Source organism: Melospiza melodia, chromosome 28, assembly GCF_035770615.1.
Source record: "Melospiza melodia melodia isolate bMelMel2 chromosome 28, bMelMel2.pri, whole genome shotgun sequence".
Taxonomy (NCBI): Eukaryota; Metazoa; Chordata; class Aves; order Passeriformes; family Passerellidae; genus Melospiza; species Melospiza melodia.
Window position 1 is genome coordinate 6,268,766 of NC_086221.1, and position 26,774 is coordinate 6,295,539.

Sequence of the window (26,774 nt, forward strand, 5' to 3'; positions counted from 1 at the left end):
ACCCCAGCCTTGGCTTTTCCCAACATTAAAATGGAATCTCCACCATTTCAAAGCTCCCAGCCCTGACCTGCTGGAAGATCAGATCAGCCACAACCAACCCCCCTTCACCTCAAGGGTTATTCCTGATGCAACTCCCAGAAAATCCAAGATTTTACCTTCAACTATTTCTACTGCAACTTCCAGAAGATCCAAGATTTTGACATCTCCGTGCCCCTACCTTTGACCTCCAGGCGGACCTGGGCCTCAGCTTTCCCCAGGATGTTGGTGGCCACGCAGGTGTAGAGTCCCTGGTCCTCCTTCCGAGCCATGAACATCTCCAAGCTCCCGTTCTCGTAGGCTTTGTAGTTGCCTCCATCCAGCGTGTTCCCCTGGCCGTCCTTAAACCTCCCAACACCACAAAGTGCTGTTGGAAGGGAAGGAAAAGCAGGAAACCCCCCCTTTCCCACCCCTCGGGATGGGATCCGGCTCTTACCAGCGCAGGGTGGGGATGGGGGACCCGAAAAAGGGACAATCCAGACGCGTCCTGTTGTTTTGGATCACCCTGATCAGCTGGTTCCGGGGGCCCAAGATCCGGGGGGGAACATCTGCCAAGCACCAAAATTCCAGCCATGGAGAAGGAGGAAAAATGGATTCTGCTGCTCTTTTCCAGCCTTTTCCCTGTTTTTTTGGTTCACTTTTCCTACTGGCGCTTTCAAAACCTAGTAGAGCTTCTCCATTCCACCTCACCTCTCCTTCCAGCCTCGTTTTGTGACTTTTATCCCTGGGTTTGCCCAGCCTTTGCCTGGTTTGAATCCATGCTAATGGATTCCTTCTCCAAAACCCGTGTGCCTTTGTGCATTCCCTCAGAGCAGCAAAGGGGAAAACTCACGGAAAACTTTGGCAGGGAAAAGAGGGCTTGGAAAAGCCAGGGAGAGTGACTTTTACATGGGAATATGGTAATGGGATAAAGGGGAATGATTTTAAACCAAAATAGGAGAGTTTTTGTGGGATATTGGGAGGAAATTCCTGGCTGGGAGGGTGAGGAGCGGCTGGGATGGAATTCCCAGAGAAGTCATGGCCGCCCCTGGATTCCTGGAAGTCCAAAGCCAGGTAGGACAGGGCTTGGAGCCCCCTGGGACAGTGGAAGATTCCATGCCCTGCCCTTCCAAGAGGGTGGAATTTTAGATGAATCCCAGAATCAACCAGTTGGGAAAAGGTCGGAAAAGGTTTCCAGCAAGGTTGGAAAAGACCTTTACGATCATCAAAACCAACCTATGACCCAACCTATGAAACCCACCTATGAAACCAACCGTGGCATTAAGAGCCACATCCACCCTTTCTAGATGAGATTTGAGCTGAGCTTTAAGGTCCTTTCCAACCTCAGATTCTGTGGAAATTTGAGTTTTGGGAGCTCCCCTTGCCGCAGACTCACCCAGCACGCTGACGAAGGCGTTGGCCAGCAGGTAGCCGTGCTCGTTGGACGCGTTGCACTGGTACACGGCGCTGCTGCCGATCTGCGTGTCCCGGAACACGATGGTGTCCCCGGCCACCTCCCGGCTTGGGTTGGGGGGAGACGCTTCAAAACAAGGACAGCTCCTTTAATTCCGTTCCAAATGAAAATCCACCCCATAATGTCATGGAGCGTCCTCCCAGCTCAGCCCAGTTCAAACCGGTGATGGTGTGTGAGCTCCACAGACACAACTGGGAGCCACTGGGTGAACTGGGCCCATCCCAGACAAGCTGGGGGTTCACGTGGGTGTTGGACCCCACCAGCAGCTCTGGCTCGTGCTCAGCCAGGAGATCAATGACTGGGACTTGGGCTGGAATTTTGGAAAAGGAGGCAACTCTGGCTCATGCTCAGCCATGAGATCCTTGGCTGGGATTTTTGTGTGATTTTTGCTGGGAATTTGGTGGGATTTTGGCTGAGATTTTGGAGGAGGAAGGCACTCTGGCTAGTGCTCAGCCAGGATATCCTTGGCTGGGATTTTGGCAGGGATTTTGGAGAAGAAGGCCCAGTCTCTCCCGCACTCACATTCAATGGGCTCTCCATTCACCAGCCACTGGATGGACGGTTTGGGGTTGCCGTTGGCCCGGCACACGAGCCTGCCGTCCTCACCGGGGGCCAGGATCAGGTTCTCCGGCTCATCCAGCCAGTAGGGAGCAGCTGGAAAACAGTCCCGCCCCGGTGACACAGGGACAGCGGCACCACCCCGAATTCCCCCCTCCAACACTCCCTGGGGGAGGAAGGTGATGGAAAAACTGAGTGGGTTTCCCAGGATTCGGTGAAGGAGGAGAGACCCCTTTCCTCTCCCCTGCCACACAAACCCACCATCACTCCTGTCACAGGGTTCCCATCCCCTCCTGCTTCTGGGGCCATTTGGACAAGATATAATTCAAAAAAGGGAAGATTTAGATGGGTTATTGGGATGGAATCAGGGTGAGGATGGGCTGGGATGGAATTCTCACAGAAGCTGTGGCTGCTCCATCCCTGGAAGTGCCCAAGGCCAGGTTGGATGGCGCTTGGAGAAGCATGGGACCATGGAACGTGTCCCGGAACTGGGCGATCTCTGACGTCCTTCCAACCCAACCCATTCCATGATTCCCTGAAGAACATGGACCCATTCCCAGGGAAAGGCCTCGCTGTCCCTCCCAGCATTCCATGAATGTCCCCTCCTGGCTCCAGGCGGCCGGGACCCGAAGAGGGAAGGTAAAGGTGACGTACCCTTCACTCTCACGGAGATGGTGTGGCGGATGCTGCCCATCTTGTTGGAGGCCAGGCAGAAATATTCCCCGGAGTCCTCCTCGGACACGTTGGAGATGCGCAGGGCCTTGTTGAAGTTCTCCAGCTTGGTTTTACCCACCGGGAGCTCCCCGCCTTTCTTGTACCACATGATGTCCGGCGCTGGTCTGAGGAGAGGGGGAGCAGATCAGAGCTTTTCCAAAGGCCAGGGAATGACTCCCAAGTAAAGAGTTGTGATTCCTAAATAACAGTGAAATTCCCATCCTGGGAACCACCAAAAGCCAGGGGGGAGGTCTGATCTAACTGGTGGGCCACCCTTATTCCCATCACCCTTTCCATCACCCTCCTTCCCACCATCACCCCTAAACCACGGCCCTGAGCATTTCCAGCAGGTCAGGAAAGGTGTTCTCCTCCTGATCCTCCTGGGAATGCGGGATCGTGGAATTCTGGAATGGTTTGGGGTGGAAGGAACCTCAAAGCCCATCCCTGACCATAGTGTGATGGTGTGGGCAGGACCATGAGCCCAGGACAACTCTGGGGGACACAAATGTCCTCCCCCACAGTGTGGTGAGGAACTCACAGGAAATTCCCAAATTTTCGGGCAAACCAGTGAGGAATTATCCCTGGACAAGGATCTGAAGACACCTGGAAACCTCAGCATTCCCGTTTGCTCATCGAGCAGGTTATGGGAGCATTGTTAGCAGCTAAAAGGAGGGAATGATTCCTTTTTCCCAATCCAGGGGTGATTCCTTGTGCTGATCCTGCTGGGAATTGCTGGGAATCGCCCTCTCCATGGTACATACACTCCGGAGGCGATGCATTCCAGCAGGAGATCCACCCCTCGGAGCACCATCTGGCTGCTGGAAGTTCCATAGGGATACATGAAGCTGGGAGTGGTTTCTGAGATCCCTCGGGCTGGAATCAGTGGGAGAGAAGGAAAAACGAAACGAAACCAAAAATAAAACAAAAAAAAAAAAAAAAAGAAAAAGGAAAAAAGAAAACAGAACACAGGTCTTTTAAAAGTCTCCGGGAATTCATGGAAGGCGTCACCTCCCCGGCCATCCCGGGATTCTGAACTCACCCAGGAATGTGCCTGGAAAGGGAAGGAGAGCTCCAAGTGAATTTGGTATTGGGAAAAAGAAGGGGAGAGAGAGGAAGTTTGGGAGGCAGGGGAGAGAAGGAGCAGCAGAGGGGACTGAGCACTGGGGATGGTCCCCATTCCATCAGTTCCTGCTTTTCCTGCCCTTCCCTGCCTCTGGAAAATGGGCTGGAATCAGATGGAATTGGGGAATATTGATGGATGTAACATAAAACGAAGGACAGGAGGAAAAATGGGCATGGAAAGGGTTTATTCAGACCCAGAGCTGCTTTTCCACGGAATTCTCCAGGATGCAGAGCATTCCCAAGGCTCCAGCAGCATCAAGGAGGTTTTCCAGCTTTCCTGGAGGCCTGGAAGGATGGTTCCCCTTGGAAAGGGACAGCTCAGCCACCAAAATGACCCATTTAGGGCTGGACAGGGAAGTTTAATGGGAAAAAACACAAAGGGAAGACACGAGACAATTCCCTATGGATCCACACACAGTGAAGGCTTCTGTGCAGGGGGAAAAAATTAATTATTCATGGAAAAAAATCCATTAAGGAGTGGAATGATTGACCTAGATCTGGATCAGTGAGGACAAAACAGGATGAGATGGGCGGGAAAGCAGCGGTAGCAGGGATGAAAATTATGGGATTAGGAAAGGGATGGGATGGGATCAGAACAGGGACACAAAAAATCCTGCAGTGATCCATGGGGACAGACCAAAATTTCCTTGGCTCAGTGAGAGGGAGGATTTTGGGAATTTTGGGAAACTTCCAGAGCTGTGTCAGGGGAAGGAGGAGGGGAGTGAGGGTGGGGGCTCTTCCTGAAATTCCCACCTTAGGGAAGGAAAACCCAACCCCAGGATTCATCCATGGAATGTTTGGAATTGGCTCCACGTCCACATCCCGCCGCTCCCACGGGCTCCGCGTGCGCTCCCGGTTAGTCAGTTATGGATTAATGGATTACCAGGGCAGGAAAATCCCAACTTTACCCCAAAATCCAACTTCTCCAGATCTGTCTGCACCCCTGCTCCTGGTTTAGTTCCATTCCTGGTGAAACCAGCTCGACCCATCCCAGGGCAGAGCTCCCAAACCTCCACCATAACCGGGAGCTTCTCCCGCCAAATCAGAAAATGGGAATTAATTATTTTATCAGCCAAGATTGGCTTTGATCAGGATTTATTCCCACTCTGGATCCTGTGGGATAACTGGAAGCACTAAGCGGAGCAAGCTGGATTTTACAAGCCTGTATTAATGATGGCAATTAAAAATCAGGGGGATTAATTAGTGCCCTCCTGGCTTTAATGAACCTAAGGACAGCATGGAAAAAACCCTGATTTTTGCCTCAGCACAGCACTATTAATAAATAATAAATAACAATTAATAAATAATAAATATTGTGCTGTTTCTAACAGGGAGCAGCCAGAAATTCCCTCAGAACCCAAGGTTCTGAGCATGTGGAAGTTCCAGCTGGAAATGTCAAGGTTTCCCTCATCCCTCTGGAGGGATCCAAGCTGGAAAAACAAATCCTGTTTTTTGTTTATTTCGGGGCTGTTTATTTCAGCTTAAAAATTGACTCTGCTCCCAAACTTTGCTGTGAATTGGGGTCTTCCCAGAAACATCTGATTCCCATCCCAGAGCTGCCCCTTTCCCCTCTAAAATTCCTCCATCAGCTCTGTTTTCCAAGGATGTGCTCATCCCAACACATCCCAGCTGCTCAGCCCCAGCACAGGCTCAAACAGCCTCAGGTTTGCCAAAAATAAAGAAAGGAAAAGAAACAAAACAAGGTTTTAATTCCATTGAAAAGGGTAAAAAAGTGGGAAATTCTGCTGGGAAATGAAATGCTTCATTTATCCTTTTGGATTGTTTTTCCCTGATAATTGTCCGCAGAATTCTGGGAATCATCACTCCAAGTCCTGGGGACAAGGGGTGGGTGACACTTCCTGTGGCTATCCTGGCCCTGCAGAGGAATTTGGGACAAGTGTCCCATAAATCTCTCGTGCTCACATCCCCACCAGCAGACCCCACATTCCCAAGCTCAGGAACATCCTGGGAATGAGATTCCCAACCTTCCAGACCCCTTTTCCAACTTCCTCTGGAGCTGAGCCAGGATCACGGGGATCTGCACCCCAAGGAGGAACAGCCAAGAGCCCCAGATCCCCCCAGCACCCCAAATCCTTGGGATTCACATCCCAAAGCTCCAGAATTCCCAGCCAGGTCATTCCAGGAGGAGCACTGGGGCAGCCACAGGAAAATGACTGAGGGGAAGAATTGTTACCCCCAGCTCATTAATTATTGAGTTAGTTAAGGCCTGGATTGGAGTCCAGGTCTGCACAGGGGTGGGAGAGGGGGATCTGAATCCTCTGGGGCCAGGAAGTTTTCCAGGGAATGTTACAACACAAAGAGCAGGAAGTTTCACCTGTGCAACCATGAAATGAGGGACAGAATGGGATTGTGTGGATAAAATCCCATTTTCCTGATGGAGCCACTCTCAAGATCCTTTTTCCCTAACAAAGATATCCAGTGGGAAGTCCCGAAGCCCAGGAAAGCTCTTCACTGGAATTCTCTTTGTCCTTGTCCTATCTCCCTTCCAGGTGGTTGATGCCGCTCCCACCAGAGCTGATTTTGCTGCCAATCCCTTTTCCCAGCCATTTTTCCAAATATTTCAGCCCATTCCAGCATTTCCTCCCAGGCCAATTCTGCTGCTGAGCCTTTCCCGGCTCCTCAGCTCCCTCCAAACCGTCCTGCTCCCGATGCCAGGATCCCAATTCCCTTTTCCGTGCCCTGGCCTGGCACATTCCGCTCTTCTCCAGCTCTCCCAGCTGGCAACGCCCTCTTTGTCCCCAAAAGACCCCGTGGGATGGGAATTGTGCCCTGGGCTGTGCCAGGCCCTGAGGAAGCTCCGGCTCCACAGGGATTTCGCTCCAGGACACGGTGGGGACAGCAAGGGACATTCCCAGAGCTGACCCCACACAATCCCGGCCCCAAAAGCAGCGGGAAGGGCAGGAAGTGAATCCTGTCTGGGATCTGGGAGCAGTTGGAATCTGTGGGGGCTTTGGAGAGGTGGTGACATTCCCAGGATTTCCAAACGTGCCCCGTCTCCCGCTCCCTGAAATCCCTCACGGCTGCCCTTGTCATCCCAACACATCCCTGACAATTCCAACCCATTCCCAGGGCAGCCACCCTGGGGTTTTCGTGCCTGAAGCACCATTTAGGATTTTGGGATGAGCTTCTCCCAAAAGGGGCAGAATCCAGAGGGAATTCCCTGCCCAGATTTAGGAATTTGGGATGGGATTCTCCCGCCAGGCACAGAATCCAGAGGGAATTCCCTAACCACATTTAGGATTTTGGGATGAGCTTCTCCCAACATGCACAGAACTCAGAGGGAATTCCCTGCCCAAATTTAAGATTTTGGGATGGGATTCTCCCAACAGATGCAGAATCTGGAGGGAATTCCATGCCCAGATTTAGGATTTTGGAATAGGATTCTCCCACCAGGCACAGAATCCGGAGGGAATTCCCTGCCCAAATTTAGGATTTTGGGATAGGATTCTCCCACCAGGCACACAATCCAGAGGGAATTTCCTGTCCCAACAAAGGGCAGGAAGCTGTGGAAGCATGCAGCTCATGTCCAACCTCTCTGCACAGGAATCACCCAGATTTCAGGAAAACCCAAATATTCCTCTTTTTCTTCCCTCTTTTAATCCCTGCCTGAGTTCAGCTGGAAATCCCAGGAATATTTCTGATGAAAATGTTCTTCTGGAGACGCAGAAAAAAGGGATGAGGATCTGACATTTAAATCCTGAACTTAGCTCAGGAGGGACCAAACTCAGCTCAGCCACGTGGGGCAGACCCTACAAACCCCAAACCTCCCAAACTGGGCTTAACTCACTTAAACCCCGCTCAGCAGAAATGGGAAACATTGTGGGGTTTTGTAGTCGCTTGGGTGGATTTATGCCGATAAATTTTGGCAAAGCTGAGGCCACGATGGGGACATGGCAACAGCAGAAGGACACGGGCAGGGAATGGGGTCAGTGGGGTTAGGCGGGACTGGGTTAAGCCGGGACTCCCAAAGCCAGCGTGGACTCACCGCGGTACATGGCGGGGGAATTTCCTAAGGACGTTTCGTTATGGGACTTCTCTGCAATTGAACAAAACACCGTGAGCAGCGCCGGGGAGGCGGGGACAGCGCGGGAAGGGGACACGGGAATTCCCAAAAAACAGCCAGGGTGGGGGACATGGGGACATCCCAAAAAACAGCCAGGGTGAGGGACACAGGAATTCCCCAAAAACAGCCAGGATGAGGGACACGGGGACATCCCAAAAACCAGCCAGGGTGAGGGACACAGGAATTCCCCAAAAAACAGCCAGGGTGAGGGACATCCCAAAAAACAGCCAGGGTGAGGGACACGGGGACATACCAAAAAACAGCCAGGGTGAGGGACACAGGATTTCCCCAAAAACAGCCACGATGAGGGACACGGGGACATCCCAAAAAATAGCCAGGATGAGGGACACGGGGACATCCCAAAAAATAGCCAGGAGGGGGGACATGAGGAATTCAGAAAACCCAGCAAGGACAGGGGACATGGAAATGCCTAAAAAACAGCCAGGATGGGGGACACGGGGACATCCCAAAAAACAGCCAGAATGGGAGACATGGGGACATCCCAAAAACCAGCCAGGGTGAGGGACACAGGAATTCCCCAAAAACAGCCAGGATGAGGGACACGGGGACATCCTAAAAAACAGCCAGGGTAAGGGACATCCCAAAAAACAGCCAGGATAGAGAGACACAGGGACATCTCAAAAACCAGCAAGGAAGGGGACATGGGAATTCCTAAAAAAGAGCCAGGATGGGGACATCCCAAAAAACAGCCGGAATGGGAGACATGGGGACATCCCAAAAAACAGCCAGAGTGAGGGACACAGGAAATTCCCTAAAAACAGCCCGGATGGGGGACATGGTGACATTTGAAAAAACAGCCAGGATGGATACATGGGGAATTCTCAAAAAAAACCAGCAAGGATGGGACAGGGTGGGGAACAGTGGGACATCCCAAGAAACAGCCAGGATGGGGGCATGGGGAATTCCCAAAAAATGGCCAGGACAGGGGACATGGGGACATCCCAAAAACCACAAGGACGGGGACATGGAAATGCCCAAAAAACAGCCAGGGTGGAGGACATCCCAAAAAAGCAGCCAGCATGGACACATGGGGAATTCCCAAAAAACAGCCAGAATGGGACAGGGTGGGGAACACTGGGACATCCCAAAAAACAGGCAGGATGGTGACATGGGGAATTCCCAAAAAACAGCCAGGATTAGGGACATCCCAAAAACCAGCAAGATGGGACAGGGTAGGGGACATGGTGACATCCCAAAAAAACCCCAGGATGGGGGACATGGAGAATTCCCAAAAAACAGGCAGGATGGAGACATGGGGAATTCCCGAAAACCGACAAGGACAGGACAGGGCAGGGAACACGAGAATTCCCAGAAATCAGCGAGGGTGGGAGAGGGTGGAGAACACAAGAATTCCCAAAAATCAGCAAGGACAGGACAAGGCAAGGAACACCAGAAATCCCAGAAATCGGCAAGGACCCAGAAATCAGCAAGCATGGGAGAGGCCGGAGCAGGGATCCAAAAGCACTCGGAGCGCGGCACCTTCCAGGACAAACACAGGAGGAGCAGCAGGAAAATGGGGCTGATTTCCCTCTCCAAGGGGTGGGAAGAACTAAAAGTGTGGGAGTTGTAGAGCAAATATTTCCTTGGAATGTTTTACTCTTTGGAATCATTGGGAAAACCCAAAAATCAGAGCAATTTGGAGGGGAAAATGGGGTTTTTTTGTCTGTTTTTTGACTACAAAAATTCCATATTCCAGCTGCTTTTTCCCATGGGATGGACACAGCTGGACAATGATGTAGGAAGGCAAGGAGGAGATGAAATAATAAAAATAATAATAATAATAATAATTGTTATTTTAATTATTATTATTAGGTTTTAAAAGCACAAGCTGCTGTAACATAATAATAATAATAATAATAATAATAATAATAATAATAATAATAATAATAATAATAATAATAATTTTTTTTTTTTTTTTTTTTAGAGCACAACCTGCTGTAAAATCCCTTTGAAGGACCCAAACTCAAGGATTAAGGCTGAGGTGATCCAAGAGCTTGGGACAAATCCAACCTTGTCCCCTTCCAATGCCTTATGGATAAAAATTTTTTTAAATTGGAAATTAAAGCCTCAGTTAAAAATTTTTTAAGGAATCTAGGAGATTCCTGGGGTAGAATTTGCCTCTGATCCTACAACAGTTTTATCCCAAGGAAAACCGGAAGAAAAGGATTTGATTTTCCAAGGTCTGGGAGTGAAGGGATGTGGGGGCACCTGAGGGGAACTCAAATCCATGAAAATTCACCAGGATTTCATCCAGGTCACTTCCAGAGCTGGATAAATCACCAGGGTGGAGCCCTTGGAGGCTCCAAACCCCACAGATCTTTGTTTGCTGGGATTTTTCCCAAAAATAAACGCCAGGATTTTCTTTGCCCAGCTCTTCAAACAGAAAAATATTTGGAATTCACAAATAACATCCAAAATTTATAAATTATATCTGGAATGAATGAGCTGCCCACATTCTGGGAAAGAACCTGTTGGAAAGATTTAAATCCCTGATTCCCTACTCCAGCTTTGCACCGACGAGGAGCTGCTACACCAAGGTGGAAAACTCGTCACTCCCAGGTCCCTCTCATCACATTCCTGTTCATTCAAGCTGCCGGGAAATCAAATTAAATTCCTCCCACCAGCACTCAGGAGCGCTTGGTGCTTCCCAAAAACCCGCCAGCACCTCCCAGTTGGATTTTCCTGGGAATGCTGGGAATGGGTGGGAGCTCCTGCCCACTGATGGTCAATGTTCATGGAGGATTTTGTCACCTTGGGACCCTGTGACAGCTCAAGGTCGTTGTGTCCCTCAAACTGCCCCCATTCCCTCTTCCAGAGTCACCCCAGTGAACCAGGAATTCCTTTTCCTTCAGGAATTCTCATTCCTGGAGGAAAATATGCCCTGGAATAGCGTGGAACCAATGTAAATGCTCTGGAGAAAGCCCCTGGTGTCCCCTCATCGGTGCTCGGTGGGGACACCTGGGGACGCCCATCCCGAGTGTCACAATGGATTCCAGAGTCTCCTACCAGATTCAGAGGTTCCCACCAGAGTCCAGAGGCTCCCACCCTCCTGGAGGCACTTCCCGGAGCAAAAGAGGCCCAGAATATCCACAGCCACATTCCACACTCGTTTTTCCACCTCCAATCCCCTGGAGCAAGCCACGGCCAACTCCACCTTCCCAAAATGTCCCTGGACATTTTACATTTCCCTGAACCTGGTGGGAATGTGGCAACACTCCCAGTTTTTACCCTAAAGATGTGGAATTGGAGATTCCTGCTCCAAGCTACCTCTGGACATTTTGCACTTCCCTGGAGATGAATTTCCCTGATGATACAGAAACGTTCTCCAGTTTATCCCAAACACACGGAATTGGCAATCCCTGCCCTAAATCACCTCTGGATATTTAACATTTCTCTGGAGACATAGGAATGCTCCAGATGTGTCCAAACTCTGCAATTTATCCCAAACACACAGAATTGGTGATCCCTGCATTTCTCTGAAGATGATGGGAACGCTCCATATTGGCTGAAACACTCCCTGTTTCATCCCAAACACACAGAACTGGCGATTCCTGCACCAAAGATCCCATTTCCCTGGAGATGGCGGGAATGTGGGAATGCCCCATTTGCAAAACACTCTCCAGTTTACCCCAAACACATGGAATTGGTGATCCCTGCATTTTCCTGGAGGTGGTGGGAGTGCCCCAGCTGTGCTGAAACACTCCCGGTTTTATCTCAACATCGGGATTTGGTGAGTCCTGCTTCAAGCTACCTCTGGATATTTTAGACTTCCCTGGAGACAGTGGGAATGCCACATCTCTGTCAAAACACTCCCAGTTTTACCCAAAATGCACAGAATTGGCAATTCCTGCATTTTCCTGGAGACAGTTTGGGGTAAAACACTCCCTGTTTTACCCCAAACACACAAAATTGGCAATTCCTGCATTTCCCTGGAGACATCGGGAACGCCACATCTGCAAAACACTCCCAGATTTACCCCAAACACACAAAATTGGCAATTCCTACACCAAACCACCTCTAAAACAAGGAAGCTACAACCCCTCCCTCCCCATCCACCCCAAAACCACCCAAACCCATCCTCACCCCACCCAAACCAAACCACGGGAGCCGCTCTTCCCTTACTGGATTCCCAGCCGGAAAACCCTTTGGGATGGAGCCCAAACTGGTCCCCCAGTGAGCCACTTACTGGTTTTGACCTTGAGGGTGTAGGGGTTCTTCTGCTGGATGGTGTGGGTGAAGTGGAAGCGGGCGTTGCAGCTGTAGTCGGTCAGCGCGTCCTGCGCCAGCACATTGGAGAAGTAAAGGTCCCCGTTGTGGCCTTGGGACACGCGCTTGTCCTGCGGGATCGGCTCCATGGCTGCGGGAAAGCGGAGGGAATTCAGGGCCAGGCGGGATTTACGGAGAACGGGAATGGTGAAGGAATGGGGCACGTGAGGTGGAGAGTAGGGCTGGTGAGCCCGAAGCAGGAGGAAGGGCTCTAAACTAACAGAAGCTGCCCTAAAGTAACAGGAGGTGCCCTAAATTAGTGGTTATGACCCTAAACTGCAAGAAAGTTAGCAGAAAAAAAACCCCTAAATTACAGTAACGACCCTAAATTACAATAACGCCCCTAAATTAGCAGAAAGTGTCCTAAGTTAGCAGAGAAAAACTCTAAATTATAATAACCCTAAATTAGCAGAAAGTGCCTTTAATTAGCAGCAATTACCCTAAACTGCCAGCAATGACCCTAAGCTAGCAGCCAGGACCCTAACCTAGCAGAAAGTGTCATAAGTTAGCAGAAAAAAACCCTAAACCACCAGTAACAACCCCAAACTAGCAGAAAGTGCCCTTAATTAGCAGTAATTACCCTAAACTACCAGCAATGACCCTGAGCTATCAGCCACGATCCTAAACTAGCAGAAACAACCCAAATCAAGCAGAAATTACCCTGGTCCTATCAGGACCAGTGCTAAAGTAGCAGAAAATGCCCTAAACTTATAGAAATTACCCTAAACTAGCAGGAACAACTCTAAACTACCAGGACCAGCCCTAAACTAACAGGAATAACCCCAGACTGACAGAACCAACCCCAAAGTATCAGCAACAAGCCCACCCATGGTTATTTTAAATCCCACAGGTAATGGAGCCACCATTCTCAGAATTCCAGGTGGAAAAGGCGCTCCCAACTCACAGCTGCTCATCCAGAAGATGACAGGCTCGGGGAGGCCGGGTGGGGGATTGCACTGCAGGCTCAGCGGGGCCCCCTCGTCCACCTCGATCACATCCACCTTTTCCTTGGGCCACAGTGGAGATTCTGCCACGGGAAGAAAAGGAAAGTGAGGAAAGGAGGAAAGGATTCCTCAGGAGTGATTCCCGCTGGATCCGGCCTGGTTTCAGAGCAAAATTCTTCTGGGCGTGTGCAAAACTCCCTGGAATTCATCCCCTGAAATCTGTGCCCCCAAATCCATCCCTCAAACCCATACCTGTAAATCCAAACCCCCAAATCCACCCCTCAAATCCATACCCGTAAATCCAAACCCCCCAAATCCATACCCTCAAATCCATCCCTGGAATCCATACCCTTGAATTCATATCCTCAATTCCATCCCCTCAAATCCATGTCCTCAAGCCTGTATTCAAATCCATACCCTGAAATCCATCCCTTTAAATTCATCCATCAAATCCATCCGTGGAATCCTTACCCTTAAATTCGTATCTTCAGTTCCACACCCTCAAATCCATCCCTGAAATCCATACCCTTGAATTCATTTCCTCAATTCCATCCCCTCAAATCCCTGTCCTCAAGCCTATATTCAAATCCATACCCTCAAATCCATCCCTGGAATCTGCTCCCTTGAATTCATATCCTCAATTCTCTGCCCTCAAATCCATACCCCTGAAATCCATCCCTGAAATCCATACCCCTAAATTCATATCCTCAATTCCACACCCTCAAATCCATCCCTGAAATCCATACCCTTAAATCCATATCCTCAATTCCACACCCTCAAATCCATCCCTGAAATCCATGCCCTTAAATCCATATCCTCAATTCCACACCCTCAAATCCATCCCTGAAATCCATGCCCTTAAATCCATATCCTCAATTCCACACCCTCAAATCCATCCCTGAAATCCATCCCCTTAAATCCATATCCTCAATTCCATGCCCCCAAATCCATCCCTGAAATCCATACCCCTAAATTCATATTCTCAATTCTACACCCCCAAATCCATCCCTGAAATCCATCCCCCTAAATTCATATCCTCAATTCCATGCCCCCAAACCCATCCCTGAAATCCATACCCTTAAATCCATATCCTCAATTCCACACCCTCAAATCCATCCCTTCCACCCTGAGCCATTCCCAACCACAACCCCATTTCTTCCCTGTCTCCTGGACACACCTGGACACACCTGGAGCCATTTGAGCGCTGGACATTCCCCCCAAACCTCCCATGGCCCTGCTCTGCTTCCCTGGAATCACTCACTGGAAACCTGGAGGTGGATTTTGCTGGAAAGGGCCGTGCCGTAGTCGTTCCTGGCGAAGCACTGGTACTCGCCCTCGTAGTCATCGGGCCGGCCCCCACTGTGGAAATCAATGACCAAAGTCCCCGATCTCCTCCTCATGGACACCTTGGGATCCTTGGCCACGTTGAAGAACTTCCCATTCCGCGTCCAGGAGAAGCTGGAACGGCAAGGAAAAGCTGGGTTTGGAACCGTGTCCCCAGGGAGGTCCCTACCTGTGGTGGGGCAGCAGTGGAATGGATTTGGAGGGAGGGTGAGAGCGGCTCTGGAGTGGTGAGGGACAGCGGGATGGGCTGGGCAGGGAGGGTGGGAGAGGTTCTGGAGTGACAAGGGACAGCGGGATGAGCGCTGGGAATGCACTCACATGGGAACGGGGTTGCCTTTGGCTTCGCATTCGATGAAGATGTTATCCCTGGGATCCACGATGTAATCCTTGATGGATTGCTTGGTGATCGTGGGGGGCTGCGGCACTGCGAGGAAAGGGAAATCCGTGAGGAACCGGGGCAGATCCCTCAGTGCCATCCCACAGCAGTTCCTGCTGGGATCTCATCTCCTTCCCCCAGCCGGGTGTGTGATTTGGAGGTTGAATCCTGAGGAAATTCCTGAGAATTCCCTGAATTCATCACCTCTCGGAGCATCACAGTGTCCTTTAGCTACCAAAAATCCTCAATTCCCTCTCTGTATCTTGGTCTCCTAAGGGAATGTCCCAGTTCCAGCCTCCTGTTCCCACAGGATGAACCCAGTGGCAATTCATCCTGGATCTGCAGCTCAGAAGGGGCTGGGTCAGGGATCCTGAGAAATTCCTGGTGCAAGGAAGAGATTCCAACGCCCCAGGATGAGCCCAAAGGAGCTCAGAGCTGGAATTTAGGAGGGCAGGGACGGAAAATGGGACACAGGAACCCCATGGATGGCACAGGACCCGGCCCTGATCTCTGAACTGCAGATCTCATCTCCTGGGGAGAAGATCCAAGGCTGTGAAGATCCAAGCATCCAGGGATGCTCTCAACTCATCAGGATGTGAGGCAGAGCCTGGAACAGGAGCCAGGAGAGGGTTCCTGCCCTCCTCCAAACCCAAACCCTGCAGGAACAACTTTTCCACGACAAACACAGCCCAGTCCCTGCTCCAGGGACAGCACAGAGAGCTGGGAGCTCTTCCCAAGCTGCTCCAGCCTTTCCATGACTTTCCCAACCTGGACATGCAGGAAAAGTGGCTCAGAAGGGGCCATGTCCCCCTTGTGCCACCAGCAGCCACTGCTCAGGGACCCCTCATGCAGTTCTGGGGAAGGGAACACTTACATTCACTCTGGATATTTGCTGTTATTCCCAAGGGGAAAGCATAGAGGGAAAAAAGACAGGAGGTTAATTCAACCTGTTCCAACCCCGTTCCCAGCAGAGCCAGAAAGTAAATCCAGTTTTTGCAGGCCTTGGAAACCCCACACAAAAAATCCTTTTTCTTCCGAATGTGGAGGAGAAAACCTAATCATGGAGGAGAAAACCCAAATTTGGAGAAGAAAACCGAAATGTGGAGGAGAAAATTAAATTGTCAAGGAGAAAAACCAAATGTGGAGGAGAAAATCCAAATTTGGAGAAGAAAACCCAAATGTGGAGGAGAAAATTAAATTGTCGAGGAGAAAACCCAACTGTGGAGGAGAAATTCCAAATTTGGAGAAGAGAACCCAAATTTGGAGGAGAAAATCCAAATATGGAGGAGAAAATTCAATTGACAAGGAGAAATTCCAAATTTGGAGAAGAAAACTCAAATGCAGAGGAGAAAAATCCAAATGTGGAGGAGAAAACTCAGCTGTGGAGGAGAAAATCCACCTGGGATGTTCCCACCTTCATCCCACCTCCTCCCCATCCCAGCGAGGAATTTTTGGGAGAGGATAAATCCCAAACTTACGGTCCAGGGGGACCTCGATGGCGCTGACGAGGTGCTGGAGGCAGAGGGCGAAGGCAATTCCGGCGCAGGTGACCTGGGCTCTCCTCGGGATCATCTTGGAGCTTCCCTGTGTGACCTCAGGACCTTGGGATGTCCCTTGGAGTGACTTTGGAGTGTCCCCTGGGGTGGTGGCACGTGCAGAGGGATCCTCAGCTGGAAAAAAAACAACCCCAGAGTCACATCGCTGAGCCAATCCTGGTGTTTTCCCTTTGGAAGCTTTGGGAACGCGGCGTTTCCGCCCAAAAAATGGTGGGAATGGGGCCAGAAATGGTGGCCAGGATTTGGGGAACACGTGGGAACAGCTCTCCTGAGCCCAGGATTGTCCTGCTGGAAGGATTTATGGGGTTGTTTGGGCTCCTGTCCTGGAGTGAGCGCCCAGAGACAAAGAGAAAATTCCTGGGAGCAGCAGGATCCAAATGGAGCCCAAGGGATTGAATAAAATGTGGATTTGCTGTTGAAAAAATTAACAATAATTGTATTTTATGCGTAAAAATCACTGAGGAATATCCAACCCCTCAGGGCATCGGGATGAGCTCCGGGGTCTGGAGCTGTTGTCCCAAAAATCCTGACATTGATCCAGCAGAATTCTAGGATTGGGATTTTTCCCAGCTGGTCTCCAAACAATCCCATTCCCAGCCAGGATCCAGATGTTCCCCTCGCTGCTACCAGATGCTGTGGATGTGACAGCCTGGCCAGAGAGTGAGAAAACCAGATAAGATTTCCCGGGATCGGCTTTTGAGACTTCAGGGAGTTGAAAATAAATAATGATAGCTTATTTTTATTATAAACAACCTGCAGGTGTTGTTTTCCTAGTCTCTGTTTTCCTGTTTTTCTCAAAAATTGTTTAGAAGAAAGGTGCTTTGTTACTGAGCTGATCAGGTGAAATGCATTGATTAATTGAGAAATCGGGTCTATCTGTATGGGAAGAATGTATAAAAAAATGGGGAATCTGAATAAAAGTTGTGTTATGCTGTCCAAACCATCCTTCTGGTGAGTCTGTGTCGTTTCTTACCCAACAGTGACAAGATCCCATCCAAGCTCCCAGGATTTTCCACCCAGACACCTTTAATCCCTCTGGGAACAAATGCAGACCCCAAAAGGCAACAAAAAGCTCTAAATCCATTTCAAATAGGGATATTTTAGGGGAGGGAAGCAGAGAGGGTTAAAAGGGGTCTAAATAGGAAGAATTTGGGGCTGAAAAGTGAGGAATTTCTTGTTTTCTTTGGATTTGGGGGTGCAGAATAGCTGAGAGGGAAGGAGGAACAGATTCCTGGGGGATATTTGTAAATACGGGAATAGAAAAGGGCTGAGCCCAAGCTCTGATGGGAAATACGAAATCCTGGAATTGTTGGGGTTGGGAAGGGAATTTAAAGCTCATCCCAAGCACAGGGAGACCTTCTCCTATCCCAGATTGCTCCAATCTGGCATTGGGCACTTCCAGAGATCCAAGGGCAGCTTCTCCCTACAAATCCCTCTAGGCCCCACTACAAAAATAAAGGAATATCAGGAAGAAACGAAATCCCAGACAATTTCTGAGCTGTAAAAGCAACACAGAATCTGTGGCGTGAACAGAGTCCTGCAGGAATGCCCCTGCTGGATGATACAGGATGATCCTTAGGATTGCATGGAGCCGAGCTGGCTGGGAACAGGGAAAACCACACAGGGAATTCATCTCCTAGAAAATGCCAGGCTCCTCCAGGCTCCTCCAGGGCCTCTTTGTCCGGAGCAGATGTGGGCAGAGGGAACAATCCCTGGGAACAATCCACGGGAACAATTCCTGCGCGTGTAGGTGGCTCCTGGAGAACACAGCCCCGCATTGTCCCCGCTGCTCCCGCCGGGAGCGGGGAATTCTCCTGTCACACAGAGGCTGGAGCTGCCACAGGGAGCAGGGACATTCTGAACTCGGGGTGCTGGAGACAGGGGAAAAGCAGGGGAGAAGCTTTTCTCAAAAATCAGCATTTTTCCAGCTTTTTTCTGGCATATAAAGGATCTGAGACCAGCCCAAAAAGCAGGAAAAATCCATCAGGCTGATCCCTACATCCCAAAGGGAGGCACGGAGAGGGAAAGATTGGGGTTGGTCCCTCACCAGCAGGACAAGCTGAGCCCTGCTCTGCTTCTCAGAATTCCATGGAATTCTCTTTTTTTCTCCCTCCAGGATCTGAAACAACAACCCACAGGAACAGCTCCTCTTCCTGCAGAAATTCCCAGGAGATCCCACTCCGGCACGGGCCAGGACACGGATCCCCCTGCAGGAAATCTGCCTCAAAGTCATCTCCTTGTCAGAATTCCCAAAATCCCTACAAACAGCACCTGGAATGTCCCCTGGGATCCACTGGGTGCACAAACCACTCTAAGGACGGACTGGAATTCATTTATTCCCATTTCTTAAAATGAGATTCTTTGGGAAAACAATGGGAAAAATCCCGTCCTTACATCCCTGCTCCAGGAAAACACCCCCAGCTCCCAGAGCAGGAAATGGGAAGCAAAGGGAACCTGGGCTTGGAATTCAACAAAATTAAACAGTGAGGGATTTGATTTAATCCGCTCGTTAGGACCAGCAGGATGCTCCCAGCAGCAGTTGGATTTTTATCCCAGTTTATCCCGATTTATGGCTGCAGGAGGAACAGTTAAACTTTGGGAATTGTTGTTCCCTGGGAACATTCCGGCAGCTTTGTTTATTGCTTCATTAAAGCTGATTGAGGAGCACGGAGCAGCTTTGCCACTGGCAGAAAATCCCCTTGGGTTGGTGTCGTGGTATAAAAAAAAAAAAAAAAAGATAAAAACCTGGTTTTTATCTTTAAATAATTAATCTTTACAACAAAACCCCATAAGTCAACAGAACACACAAACAAGCTGTAAAAAAACTGGGGGGCACTGAGGCTGCTCCAGCACCATTTTCCCAGGAATCCCAACAGAAAATCCCAAAGAATCTGTGGGGTGGTGACTCAGGGACACTCCGGTCCCCTTGTCCCGTTCCCAATGGAGCAGAAAATCCCATCCCAGCAAATCCCATCCCAATAAATCCTTTAAACAATTAATTTTTTTTTACCTTTAAACAATTAATCTTTAAAACAACACCCCATAAGTCAGCAGAACCGATAAACAAGCTGTAAAAAACTGGGGGGCACCAGGGCTGCTCCAGCACCATTTTCCCAGGAAAATTTTCCCAACAGAAAATCCCAAAGAATTTGTGGGGTGGTGACTCAGAGACACTCCAGTCTCCATGTCCTGTTCCTGATGGAACAGAAAATCCCAATAAATCCCATCCCAATAAATCCCATCCCAGCAAATCCCATCCCAACCCCCCTGGCAGCTCAGGACAGGTGGAGGTGACGCTGTGCCATTGTCACCTCCTTTCCAGGGCCATCCATCCCACGCTGCTCCCAGAAAGCCCCCGGAGCTGGTGGCACGGGGGGACACGGTCTGTGCCTGTCCCCAGAGTGTCCCCAGGCCACCCCTCCCTGGTGGCATCTGGCCCTGGGATCAGCCAAGGGTTAAATCAGGTGGGAAAACAGCCCTGGGATGGATCCGGAGCCTCTGGGAAAGATTCTCGGGTCCCACCTCCGCTCCTGCTGCCGGATTCTGCACCCGGGCTTGGAGCAGCCTGAGCCTCCTCAAAGATGGGAATGTTTGGGATTTTTGGGGTCCCCGGGAGTCCTTTCCCACTCAGGATGCTCCGTGGTTTTGTGAATAAAATGATGGATACAAGACTCAGAGAGAGGAAAACTCCACGTTTTTCCGATCACACGGAGCCGGGAGAGGGTTTGGCTGGAATTCCCTTCCCTGCTGGACACAACCCACAGCTCATCTGTGCCAGGGACGTCTGTTCCCATGGGAAAATCCACCCGGGGAAGCTGGGACACTTGGAATTCTTCTCCTGTGTGAGAGGAACCCTCCGACACAGGAACAGCAGATCCTGATCCCATTGTGGGATCCCAGACCCCCCTCCATCCTGCCAAGGACATCAGGCACGGCTGATCCCAGTGGGAAACGAATTATCCCAGGGGAAACTGAGTGATCCCAGTGGGAACTGAGCGATCTCAGTGGGAACTGAGCGATCCCAGCAGGAACTGAGTGATTCCAGAGAGAACTGATTTATCCCAGTGAGAACTGAGTGATCCCCATAAGATTCCCAGTGGGAGTTGACTGATCCCAGTGGGATTCACAGTGGGAACCAAACGATCCCACTGGGAACTGATTTATCCCAGCAGGAACCAACTGATCCCAGTGGGAATGGATTCATCCCAATGGGAACTGAGTGATCCCAGTGGGAATTGATTCATCCCAGTAGGAACTGAATGATCCCAGTGGGAACTGATTTATCCCACTGGGAACTGATTTATCCCAGTGGGAACTGAGTGATCCCAGTAGGAACCAAATGATCCCACTGGGAACTGATTTATCCCAGTGGGAACTGATTTACCCCAGTGGGAACTGACCTGGCCTCGGACACTTCCATGAAGCTCATTCCCAAAAAAAACCCACCTGGTGACCCAAAGCTGATGCTCCAGGGGTGTCCCACCATTCCTGGCAGGTTTTGGTGATCCCATTCCCACTTCTTTTCCCAGGAATTGCGACAACCCTCCAGGACATTTTCCACAGGAACACGATGAAATTTCAAATGTATTCATTCCCCGAGGAGGGCAACACCCTTCCCTGCTATTTCCCACCATTCTGTTCTTTTTCTCACCATTCCCTGGCATTTCTCACAACTTTTCCCGTCGCTCTCCATGGGATTGTCACCCTTTGTCACTCAATCATCAAATCCTGGTGTCACCACCTCTCCATCTGCCGCCGGAGCTGCCTCCGGAATGGGAATAAATTAATTGGGAGAAGCTTTTGGCTCTGGGATAATGAAGTTGGCACAAAGCCATCTCAGGAGGGAGCCCGGGGATGCCGTGGTTAAAAATTCCATAAAAATAAAAGGGATTTTGGGGAATTAAAAAGTCGGGTTGGAATTTAGGGTTTCCTTGGAAAACGTTGAAGGATGGATTGAGCCAGGGATGAATGAAGTGAGGATTTTTATCTGCCAAAACTTTCCAAAATCCCTGGAAAAGGTGGAATCTGTGTCCTGCAAATCTTTGGAAACACAAATCTCCCCTTGCTGACACCACTGGAAGCGGGAGGGAAAATCCACAGGAAAATCAAGGAATTTAAAGTCGAGGGAAAAAAACAAAGGAAAGGGAAATTTCAATATTTAACTCCTCCCACCTCATCTCCAATCCACCAAAGTTTCCTGCTGGGAATATTCAATGGGATAAGCGTGAAAATCCATTAAAACCCCGGAGCTGAGTGAAACAAAGAGCAGGAATTGGGACTGGGGGTTGGATCAGCAAATTCCTTGAATTCTGCACATCGGAATCGGAGCTAGAATTCAACTTTGGTAAAACACTGGGAGGGTTTTCCATGGAAAATTCAGGAGAGGAGGAAGGATCCCACCTCTGGCACACCTCAGGCACAGGATCCGGGCACGATCTGTCCCAGAAAAAGCATCCCAAGTTTTTCCCTGGACAATGTGGGAATGTGGAGCGTGTTCCACCTTGGCTGAGGTGATGTGGAAAATTGGGAATCTCCCTCACATGGCTTTTGGGAAGGATTTCTCTCCCTGTTTCCAAGCTCAATTCGGAACAAGTGCTCAGAGCGTGGGAAAACCAGAATTTCCGTTTGGGATGGAAGAATCCCACAAAATCCAGGCACAAAGCCCCTTTAGGATGTCACGGAATCCCACAAAAAACTGGGAGCGGGATTATCTGGAGCAACCCTGCAGGATGCCAGACCCCTTTTTGGGATTTTCCCATTTTCCCAACCCTTTTCCTGCCGCTCTCCCGCATCCCTCAGGATTGCATCCCTCACCGGTGGCCATGGCAACGCCAATCCATGCAGGACAGGGGAGGAATCCGGAAAATTATTCATGAGGAATGAGAGAGAGCTCAGAGCAGACCCTCTGGAAGCTGGTGGGAAAAGGCTCGGTGCTCCCATCGGGAAAACGCTCCTGATTTATTATTAAAAAGGGAAAAATTCCTTTTGGTTGTTGTTATTGTTGAGCTTAATTAGGAGGAAAATCTTCCTGGAGGAAGCCTTGGTGATCCCAGCCCTGCTCCCACTCCTCTGGTTTTCCAGAGCCTCTGGGCTCAGAGCATCTGAGCAGGAGGGGAATTTGGGAAAGCAGAGCAGGCAAAGCCTGGCTTTAAATAGTCCTGGAATCGTCCCATTCCTGGGTGCTGATTCCCTGCTCCCAAGGGAATTCTGCTCCATCAGCTCCAGCTCAGAATTCCCAAACTTCCTGCCTGTTCTTCCCACTGCTCCATCCCTGCCCTTGGAGGGGCACCCCAGCTCTGGAATTACCCCCATTCCAAAAATCCCACTTCCCTACAATTCCTGGAGGCTGCAGGGAGCTCCAAACCTTTTCCCGTGTGCTTGCCACTGCACCGGAATGTCCCCATCCCACAGTGGGGCAGATCCCACCATCTCCAAGGATTTGATTTATTCCACCTCCTCCTCCTCATCCTCCTAGGGCAGGGAGTCATTTCCCTTTCCCTCTCCCATGTCCAGCACGGTTTTTCCTCTCTTTATCCCAAAAAATGTCACAAATCCAAGGATTTACAGGAAATCTCCACCTTGTCACGGATTATTCCAAGGGCAGGGAATTCCTCCCATTCCCTCTCCCATTTTTTCCCCCTTCAAAGCTCAGGTTGAGCTTCTCCCTCTCTCTATCCCAAACTCAAAGATTTCCCACATCCTGGGAAGGACATCCTGAGCTCCCCATATCCCAGAAAATCCCCATTTACCCCTAAGATTTTCCATATCCCAGGAAGGACACCCTGAAATCTCCACATCCCAAAAAAAAAAATCCCTGTTTCTCCATAAAATTTCCCACATTCCAAGAAGGACTACCTGAGCTCCCCACATCCCAAAAAAATCCCCATTTCCCCCTAAAATTTCCCAGATCCTGACGACTCCCTGAGCACCACACCCCAAAAAAATACCCCTTCTCCTCTCCACGTCCTCCCCTGGCTTTTCCCAACCCCTCCATCCTGGAGAAGCGCCGAGGCTCCACAGCCCTGATCCGTAATTCCGACTTTCTCCGTCCTTCCCTTCTTTCCCAGCCTTTTCCCTGGGGAACAATGGGGCACAGGACACTGCCCACTCTGTGCCCTCCCCGTGCCCGAGTGCCAGCCTGGGCCTGTCCCCGTGTCCCCAGCGGGTGACACGTTCCCAGAGCGTTTTGTTCCCAGATGCAGCTTCCTTTTGTTCCCAGCCCTGGGGAAAAGCAGAGCAGAGACATCCCCGGCACTGAGAATTCCCAGCCACGAATTTCTGACTATGCCACCGATATTCCAGCTTGGAATTTTGGGGGTTTTCGCCTCTGCAGTGGTGGCAGTTCCCTTTCACAGCAAGAAAATTCCAGAGGAGCTGGGGAGTGGATCACAGGGATCCGCATTTCCCAACCTCCTGCACCGTCATCGCTCATCCTGGGATTTCCCAGCTGGGAAAGAGCCAACCCCAGTGGGGGAAAAGAGGGAATTTCACTAAAAATAAAATTAAAAATCCAGACGAAGCCTTGCTGGGTATCCAGAAATTCAGGAATAGACGGGGGAAGGAGGAAGTGGGGAGAGGAATCTTTGTTGGGATAATTGTCCGGGATTTCCCTGGAGGGTGGTGCAGGAACTTCGGGAGAGACTTCCCAAAGAATAAAAGCGGGAATTTCCCAACGGAGAGCAGCGGGAGATTAGGACTAATCAGGCAGGCCCAGCAGCGATAAACCCGCCTTAAAAACAAAGCTCCGCTTTGTAGCTTTAAATGAGGATTCGCCCGATCCCATCCACGGCTTCATTAGCATCTCATTAATATGCAATTCCCATTTTCCCGATTAAACAGCTGGGAGTAGGGAAGGCAGGGAGGAGGAGGTGTCCCAGTGCCGGCTCCGAGCCCTTTTGGGGCAAGAATTCCCATTTTCCCGCTTCCCAAGGTTCTTTCCAAGGATTCACCTTTTCCTGGTCTGGGTGAATCCAAACTCTGATATTTGGGAATGAACACAGCAACATTCCCAGCTTTCCAGCTGCCCTATCCCAATATGGAATGAACACCATGCCAAGGGGAGTTTTCTCATCTCCACCACCAAAATTCCCTCTTTTGGGTGATTCTGAGGATTTGGAGCTTCCAGGAGCTGATCCCGAGGTTTTGGGGCTTCCCCAAGTCCCATCCCAGATCCCTCCACCTCCAGGAACCCCCAAATCCTCCCTCCCCCTCCACAAACCCCTTTTGGTTCCACTTTGAGCCTCATTAAACCCTCAGGAGCCTCCAGGATAATTCCAGGCTGGCTGATCCCAGATTTTCTGTGATTGGGTGATGCCCACCGGGCACGGCAGAGAGATTTCCAAACAGCTGGAAAATCGGAATGGGGCCGGGAGGGAGAAGGATGGGACAGTGAGAGGAGCAAACTCAGGATTTGAAACCATCAAACCCCATCCCTGTCGATGGATTTGTTCCTTCTCCTGGTTTTCCCTGGATTTGCTGGAATTAAAAGCTGCTCCAGTCTCTTGGAGAGGGAACATGAAAGGGAGACAAGATCTGAGCGGGGTTGAGCGGGTTATAATTTCATTCTCTAAAGCAGCTCCTGGGATGTTCTGTTGGGATATCAAAGGGAAAATGGGATTTGGAGAGGATCTGCTCCTGCCCTGGGCATTCTGGCCATTCCATGATTCCATGAGGGAGAGGAGGAGGAGGGAACAGCAGCATTCCCAAGGGTGCCCATGGTGGCACCTCCCAGACCATTCTGCCCAGTGCTGAGCTGGTCCTCCACAAGGATTTTGGGATTTCCCAGTGCCCAGAGCCAGGAAATCCCACGTGGAGAAGCCTCAGCTTCCTGATTTTCCAGTTTGGAGCTGGCTCTGTGCCGCTGGAGCTGTGCTGGCCCTGGGACATCTCCTGGTGGTGTCCCCAGGATCTTTTCTGGAGAGTGGAGGTGTCCGCAGGAATTTCTCCTGACCCTGGAGAATTGGGAGGAACTCTCCTGGAATTCCTCAGGAATTCCTCCTGATCCTGGAGGGTGGAGATGTCCCCAGGATTATCCCTGATTCTGGAGACACCCTCGGGACCTTTCCTGACTCTGGGGAGTGGAAATGTCCCCAGAAATTTCTCCTGACCCTGGAGATGCCCCAAAAATTTCTCCTGGGGGAAATAAAGGGAAGAACAAGGGGGAATAAAGGGAAGAATTAAAGAGGATAAAGGGAAGAATTTTCCTGCTGATCACTCCAAGCTGAATCGCAAAAACCCTCCAGAAATCCCAATTAACACTTCAGAAATCCCAATTATCACCTCGGTGCACCTTGAACTTCCCGCTCCTCTTCCTCCAGCGTTCCCAGCTATTCCTGCATTCCTATTTTATCTTTCCCTGCTTAAAACCTCATCCCACCCCCTCCCCTGGCTCCCAGGGGAAACTTTTGGGTCCTTTTCCCACAAAAATGCCAGGAAATGAGGTTTTGGGATGAGATTCCAGCTGGATCAGAAGGCTCAGCTCCATCCCAGGGCCCCCATTCCCGCTCCTCCCTCTCCTCCAGCAGAGCACGGGGCTAAAATTATCCCAGAGCTGCTCAAATCCCAAATCCTGCGGGGTTTTATGGCCTCTGGAGCCCCATCCCAAGGACAGCTCCGGCGGTGGCACAGATCGGGAGCAGAAATAGCAGGAGGGTGGCACGGAGCGCTCCGAGGTGGCACAATTTGGGATTGGCACATCCCAAACTGGCACATCCCAAATTGGCACATCCACCTGCACCCGGGGGATCTCCTGGGAAAGGCCCCTCCAAAGCCTCTCCCGGCTCAGGTTGGTGGGAATAAAATCCTAAAATTCCCAAAGACCCTCCCTTAGTGGGAAAGGGATGCCAAAGCTTCCCAAAGCCCCTCCATGGCTTGTCCTCGCTCAGATTTAGTGGAAAAAGGATCCTAAAATCTCCCAAAGCCCCTCCATGGGTTCTCCCAGCTCAGATTTAGTGGGGAAAGGATCCCAAAATCTCCCAAATCCCCTTCAAAGCCTCTCTTCGCTCAGATTTGCAGGGAAGGGGATCCCAAAATCTCCCAAAGCCCTTCCTTTAGTGAGAAAGGGTTGCCAAAGCTTCCCAAACTTCCTCCATGGCTTCTCCCGCCTCTGGTTTAGTGGAAAAAGAATCCTAAAATCTCCCAAACCCCTTCCATGGCTTCTCCCAGCTCAGATTTAGTGGGAAAGGGATCCCAAAGTCTCCTAAATCCCCTCCACAGCCTCTCCTCGCTCAGATTTGCAGGGAAGGGGATCCCAAAATCTCCCAAAGCCCTTCCTTTAGTAAAAAGAGGATCCCAAGATCTC

At 50.4% G+C, this 26,774-nt stretch overlaps 1 protein-coding gene across 17 annotated transcripts in view; it reads right to left on the reverse strand.

The window, feature by feature from the left end:
- NFASC (neurofascin) overlaps window positions 1-26,774 on the reverse strand; it is a 76,959-nt gene that overhangs the window by 41,697 nt on the left and 8,488 nt on the right. For 7 of the 17 annotated variants that reach the window (XR_010030792.1, XM_063177922.1, XM_063177921.1 and 4 more), the window contains exons 2-14: window positions 16,397-16,588; window positions 15,793-15,810; window positions 14,861-14,966; window positions 14,460-14,656; window positions 13,159-13,281; window positions 12,175-12,345; window positions 7,890-7,940; window positions 3,523-3,634; window positions 2,702-2,886; window positions 2,012-2,143; window positions 1,412-1,555; window positions 473-584; window positions 218-384 (exon numbers count right to left, since the gene is read on the reverse strand). Coding sequence is in view for 16 of the 17 variants with exons in the window: in XM_063177922.1 (XP_063033992.1) it covers window positions 218-384; window positions 473-584; window positions 1,412-1,555; window positions 2,012-2,143; window positions 2,702-2,886; window positions 3,523-3,634; window positions 7,890-7,940; window positions 12,175-12,345; window positions 13,159-13,281; window positions 14,460-14,656; window positions 14,861-14,966; window positions 15,793-15,810; window positions 16,397-16,490 (1,612 nt within the window). In the remaining variant the exon portion in view is untranslated. The remainder of the gene's footprint in view (window positions 1-217; window positions 385-472; window positions 585-1,411; window positions 1,556-2,011; window positions 2,144-2,701; window positions 2,887-3,522; window positions 3,635-7,889; window positions 7,941-12,174; window positions 12,346-13,158; window positions 13,282-14,459; window positions 14,657-14,860; window positions 14,967-15,792; window positions 15,811-16,396; window positions 16,589-26,774) is intronic. The other 10 variants (XM_063177927.1, XM_063177926.1, XM_063177925.1 and 7 more) reach the window with 3 other exon arrangements.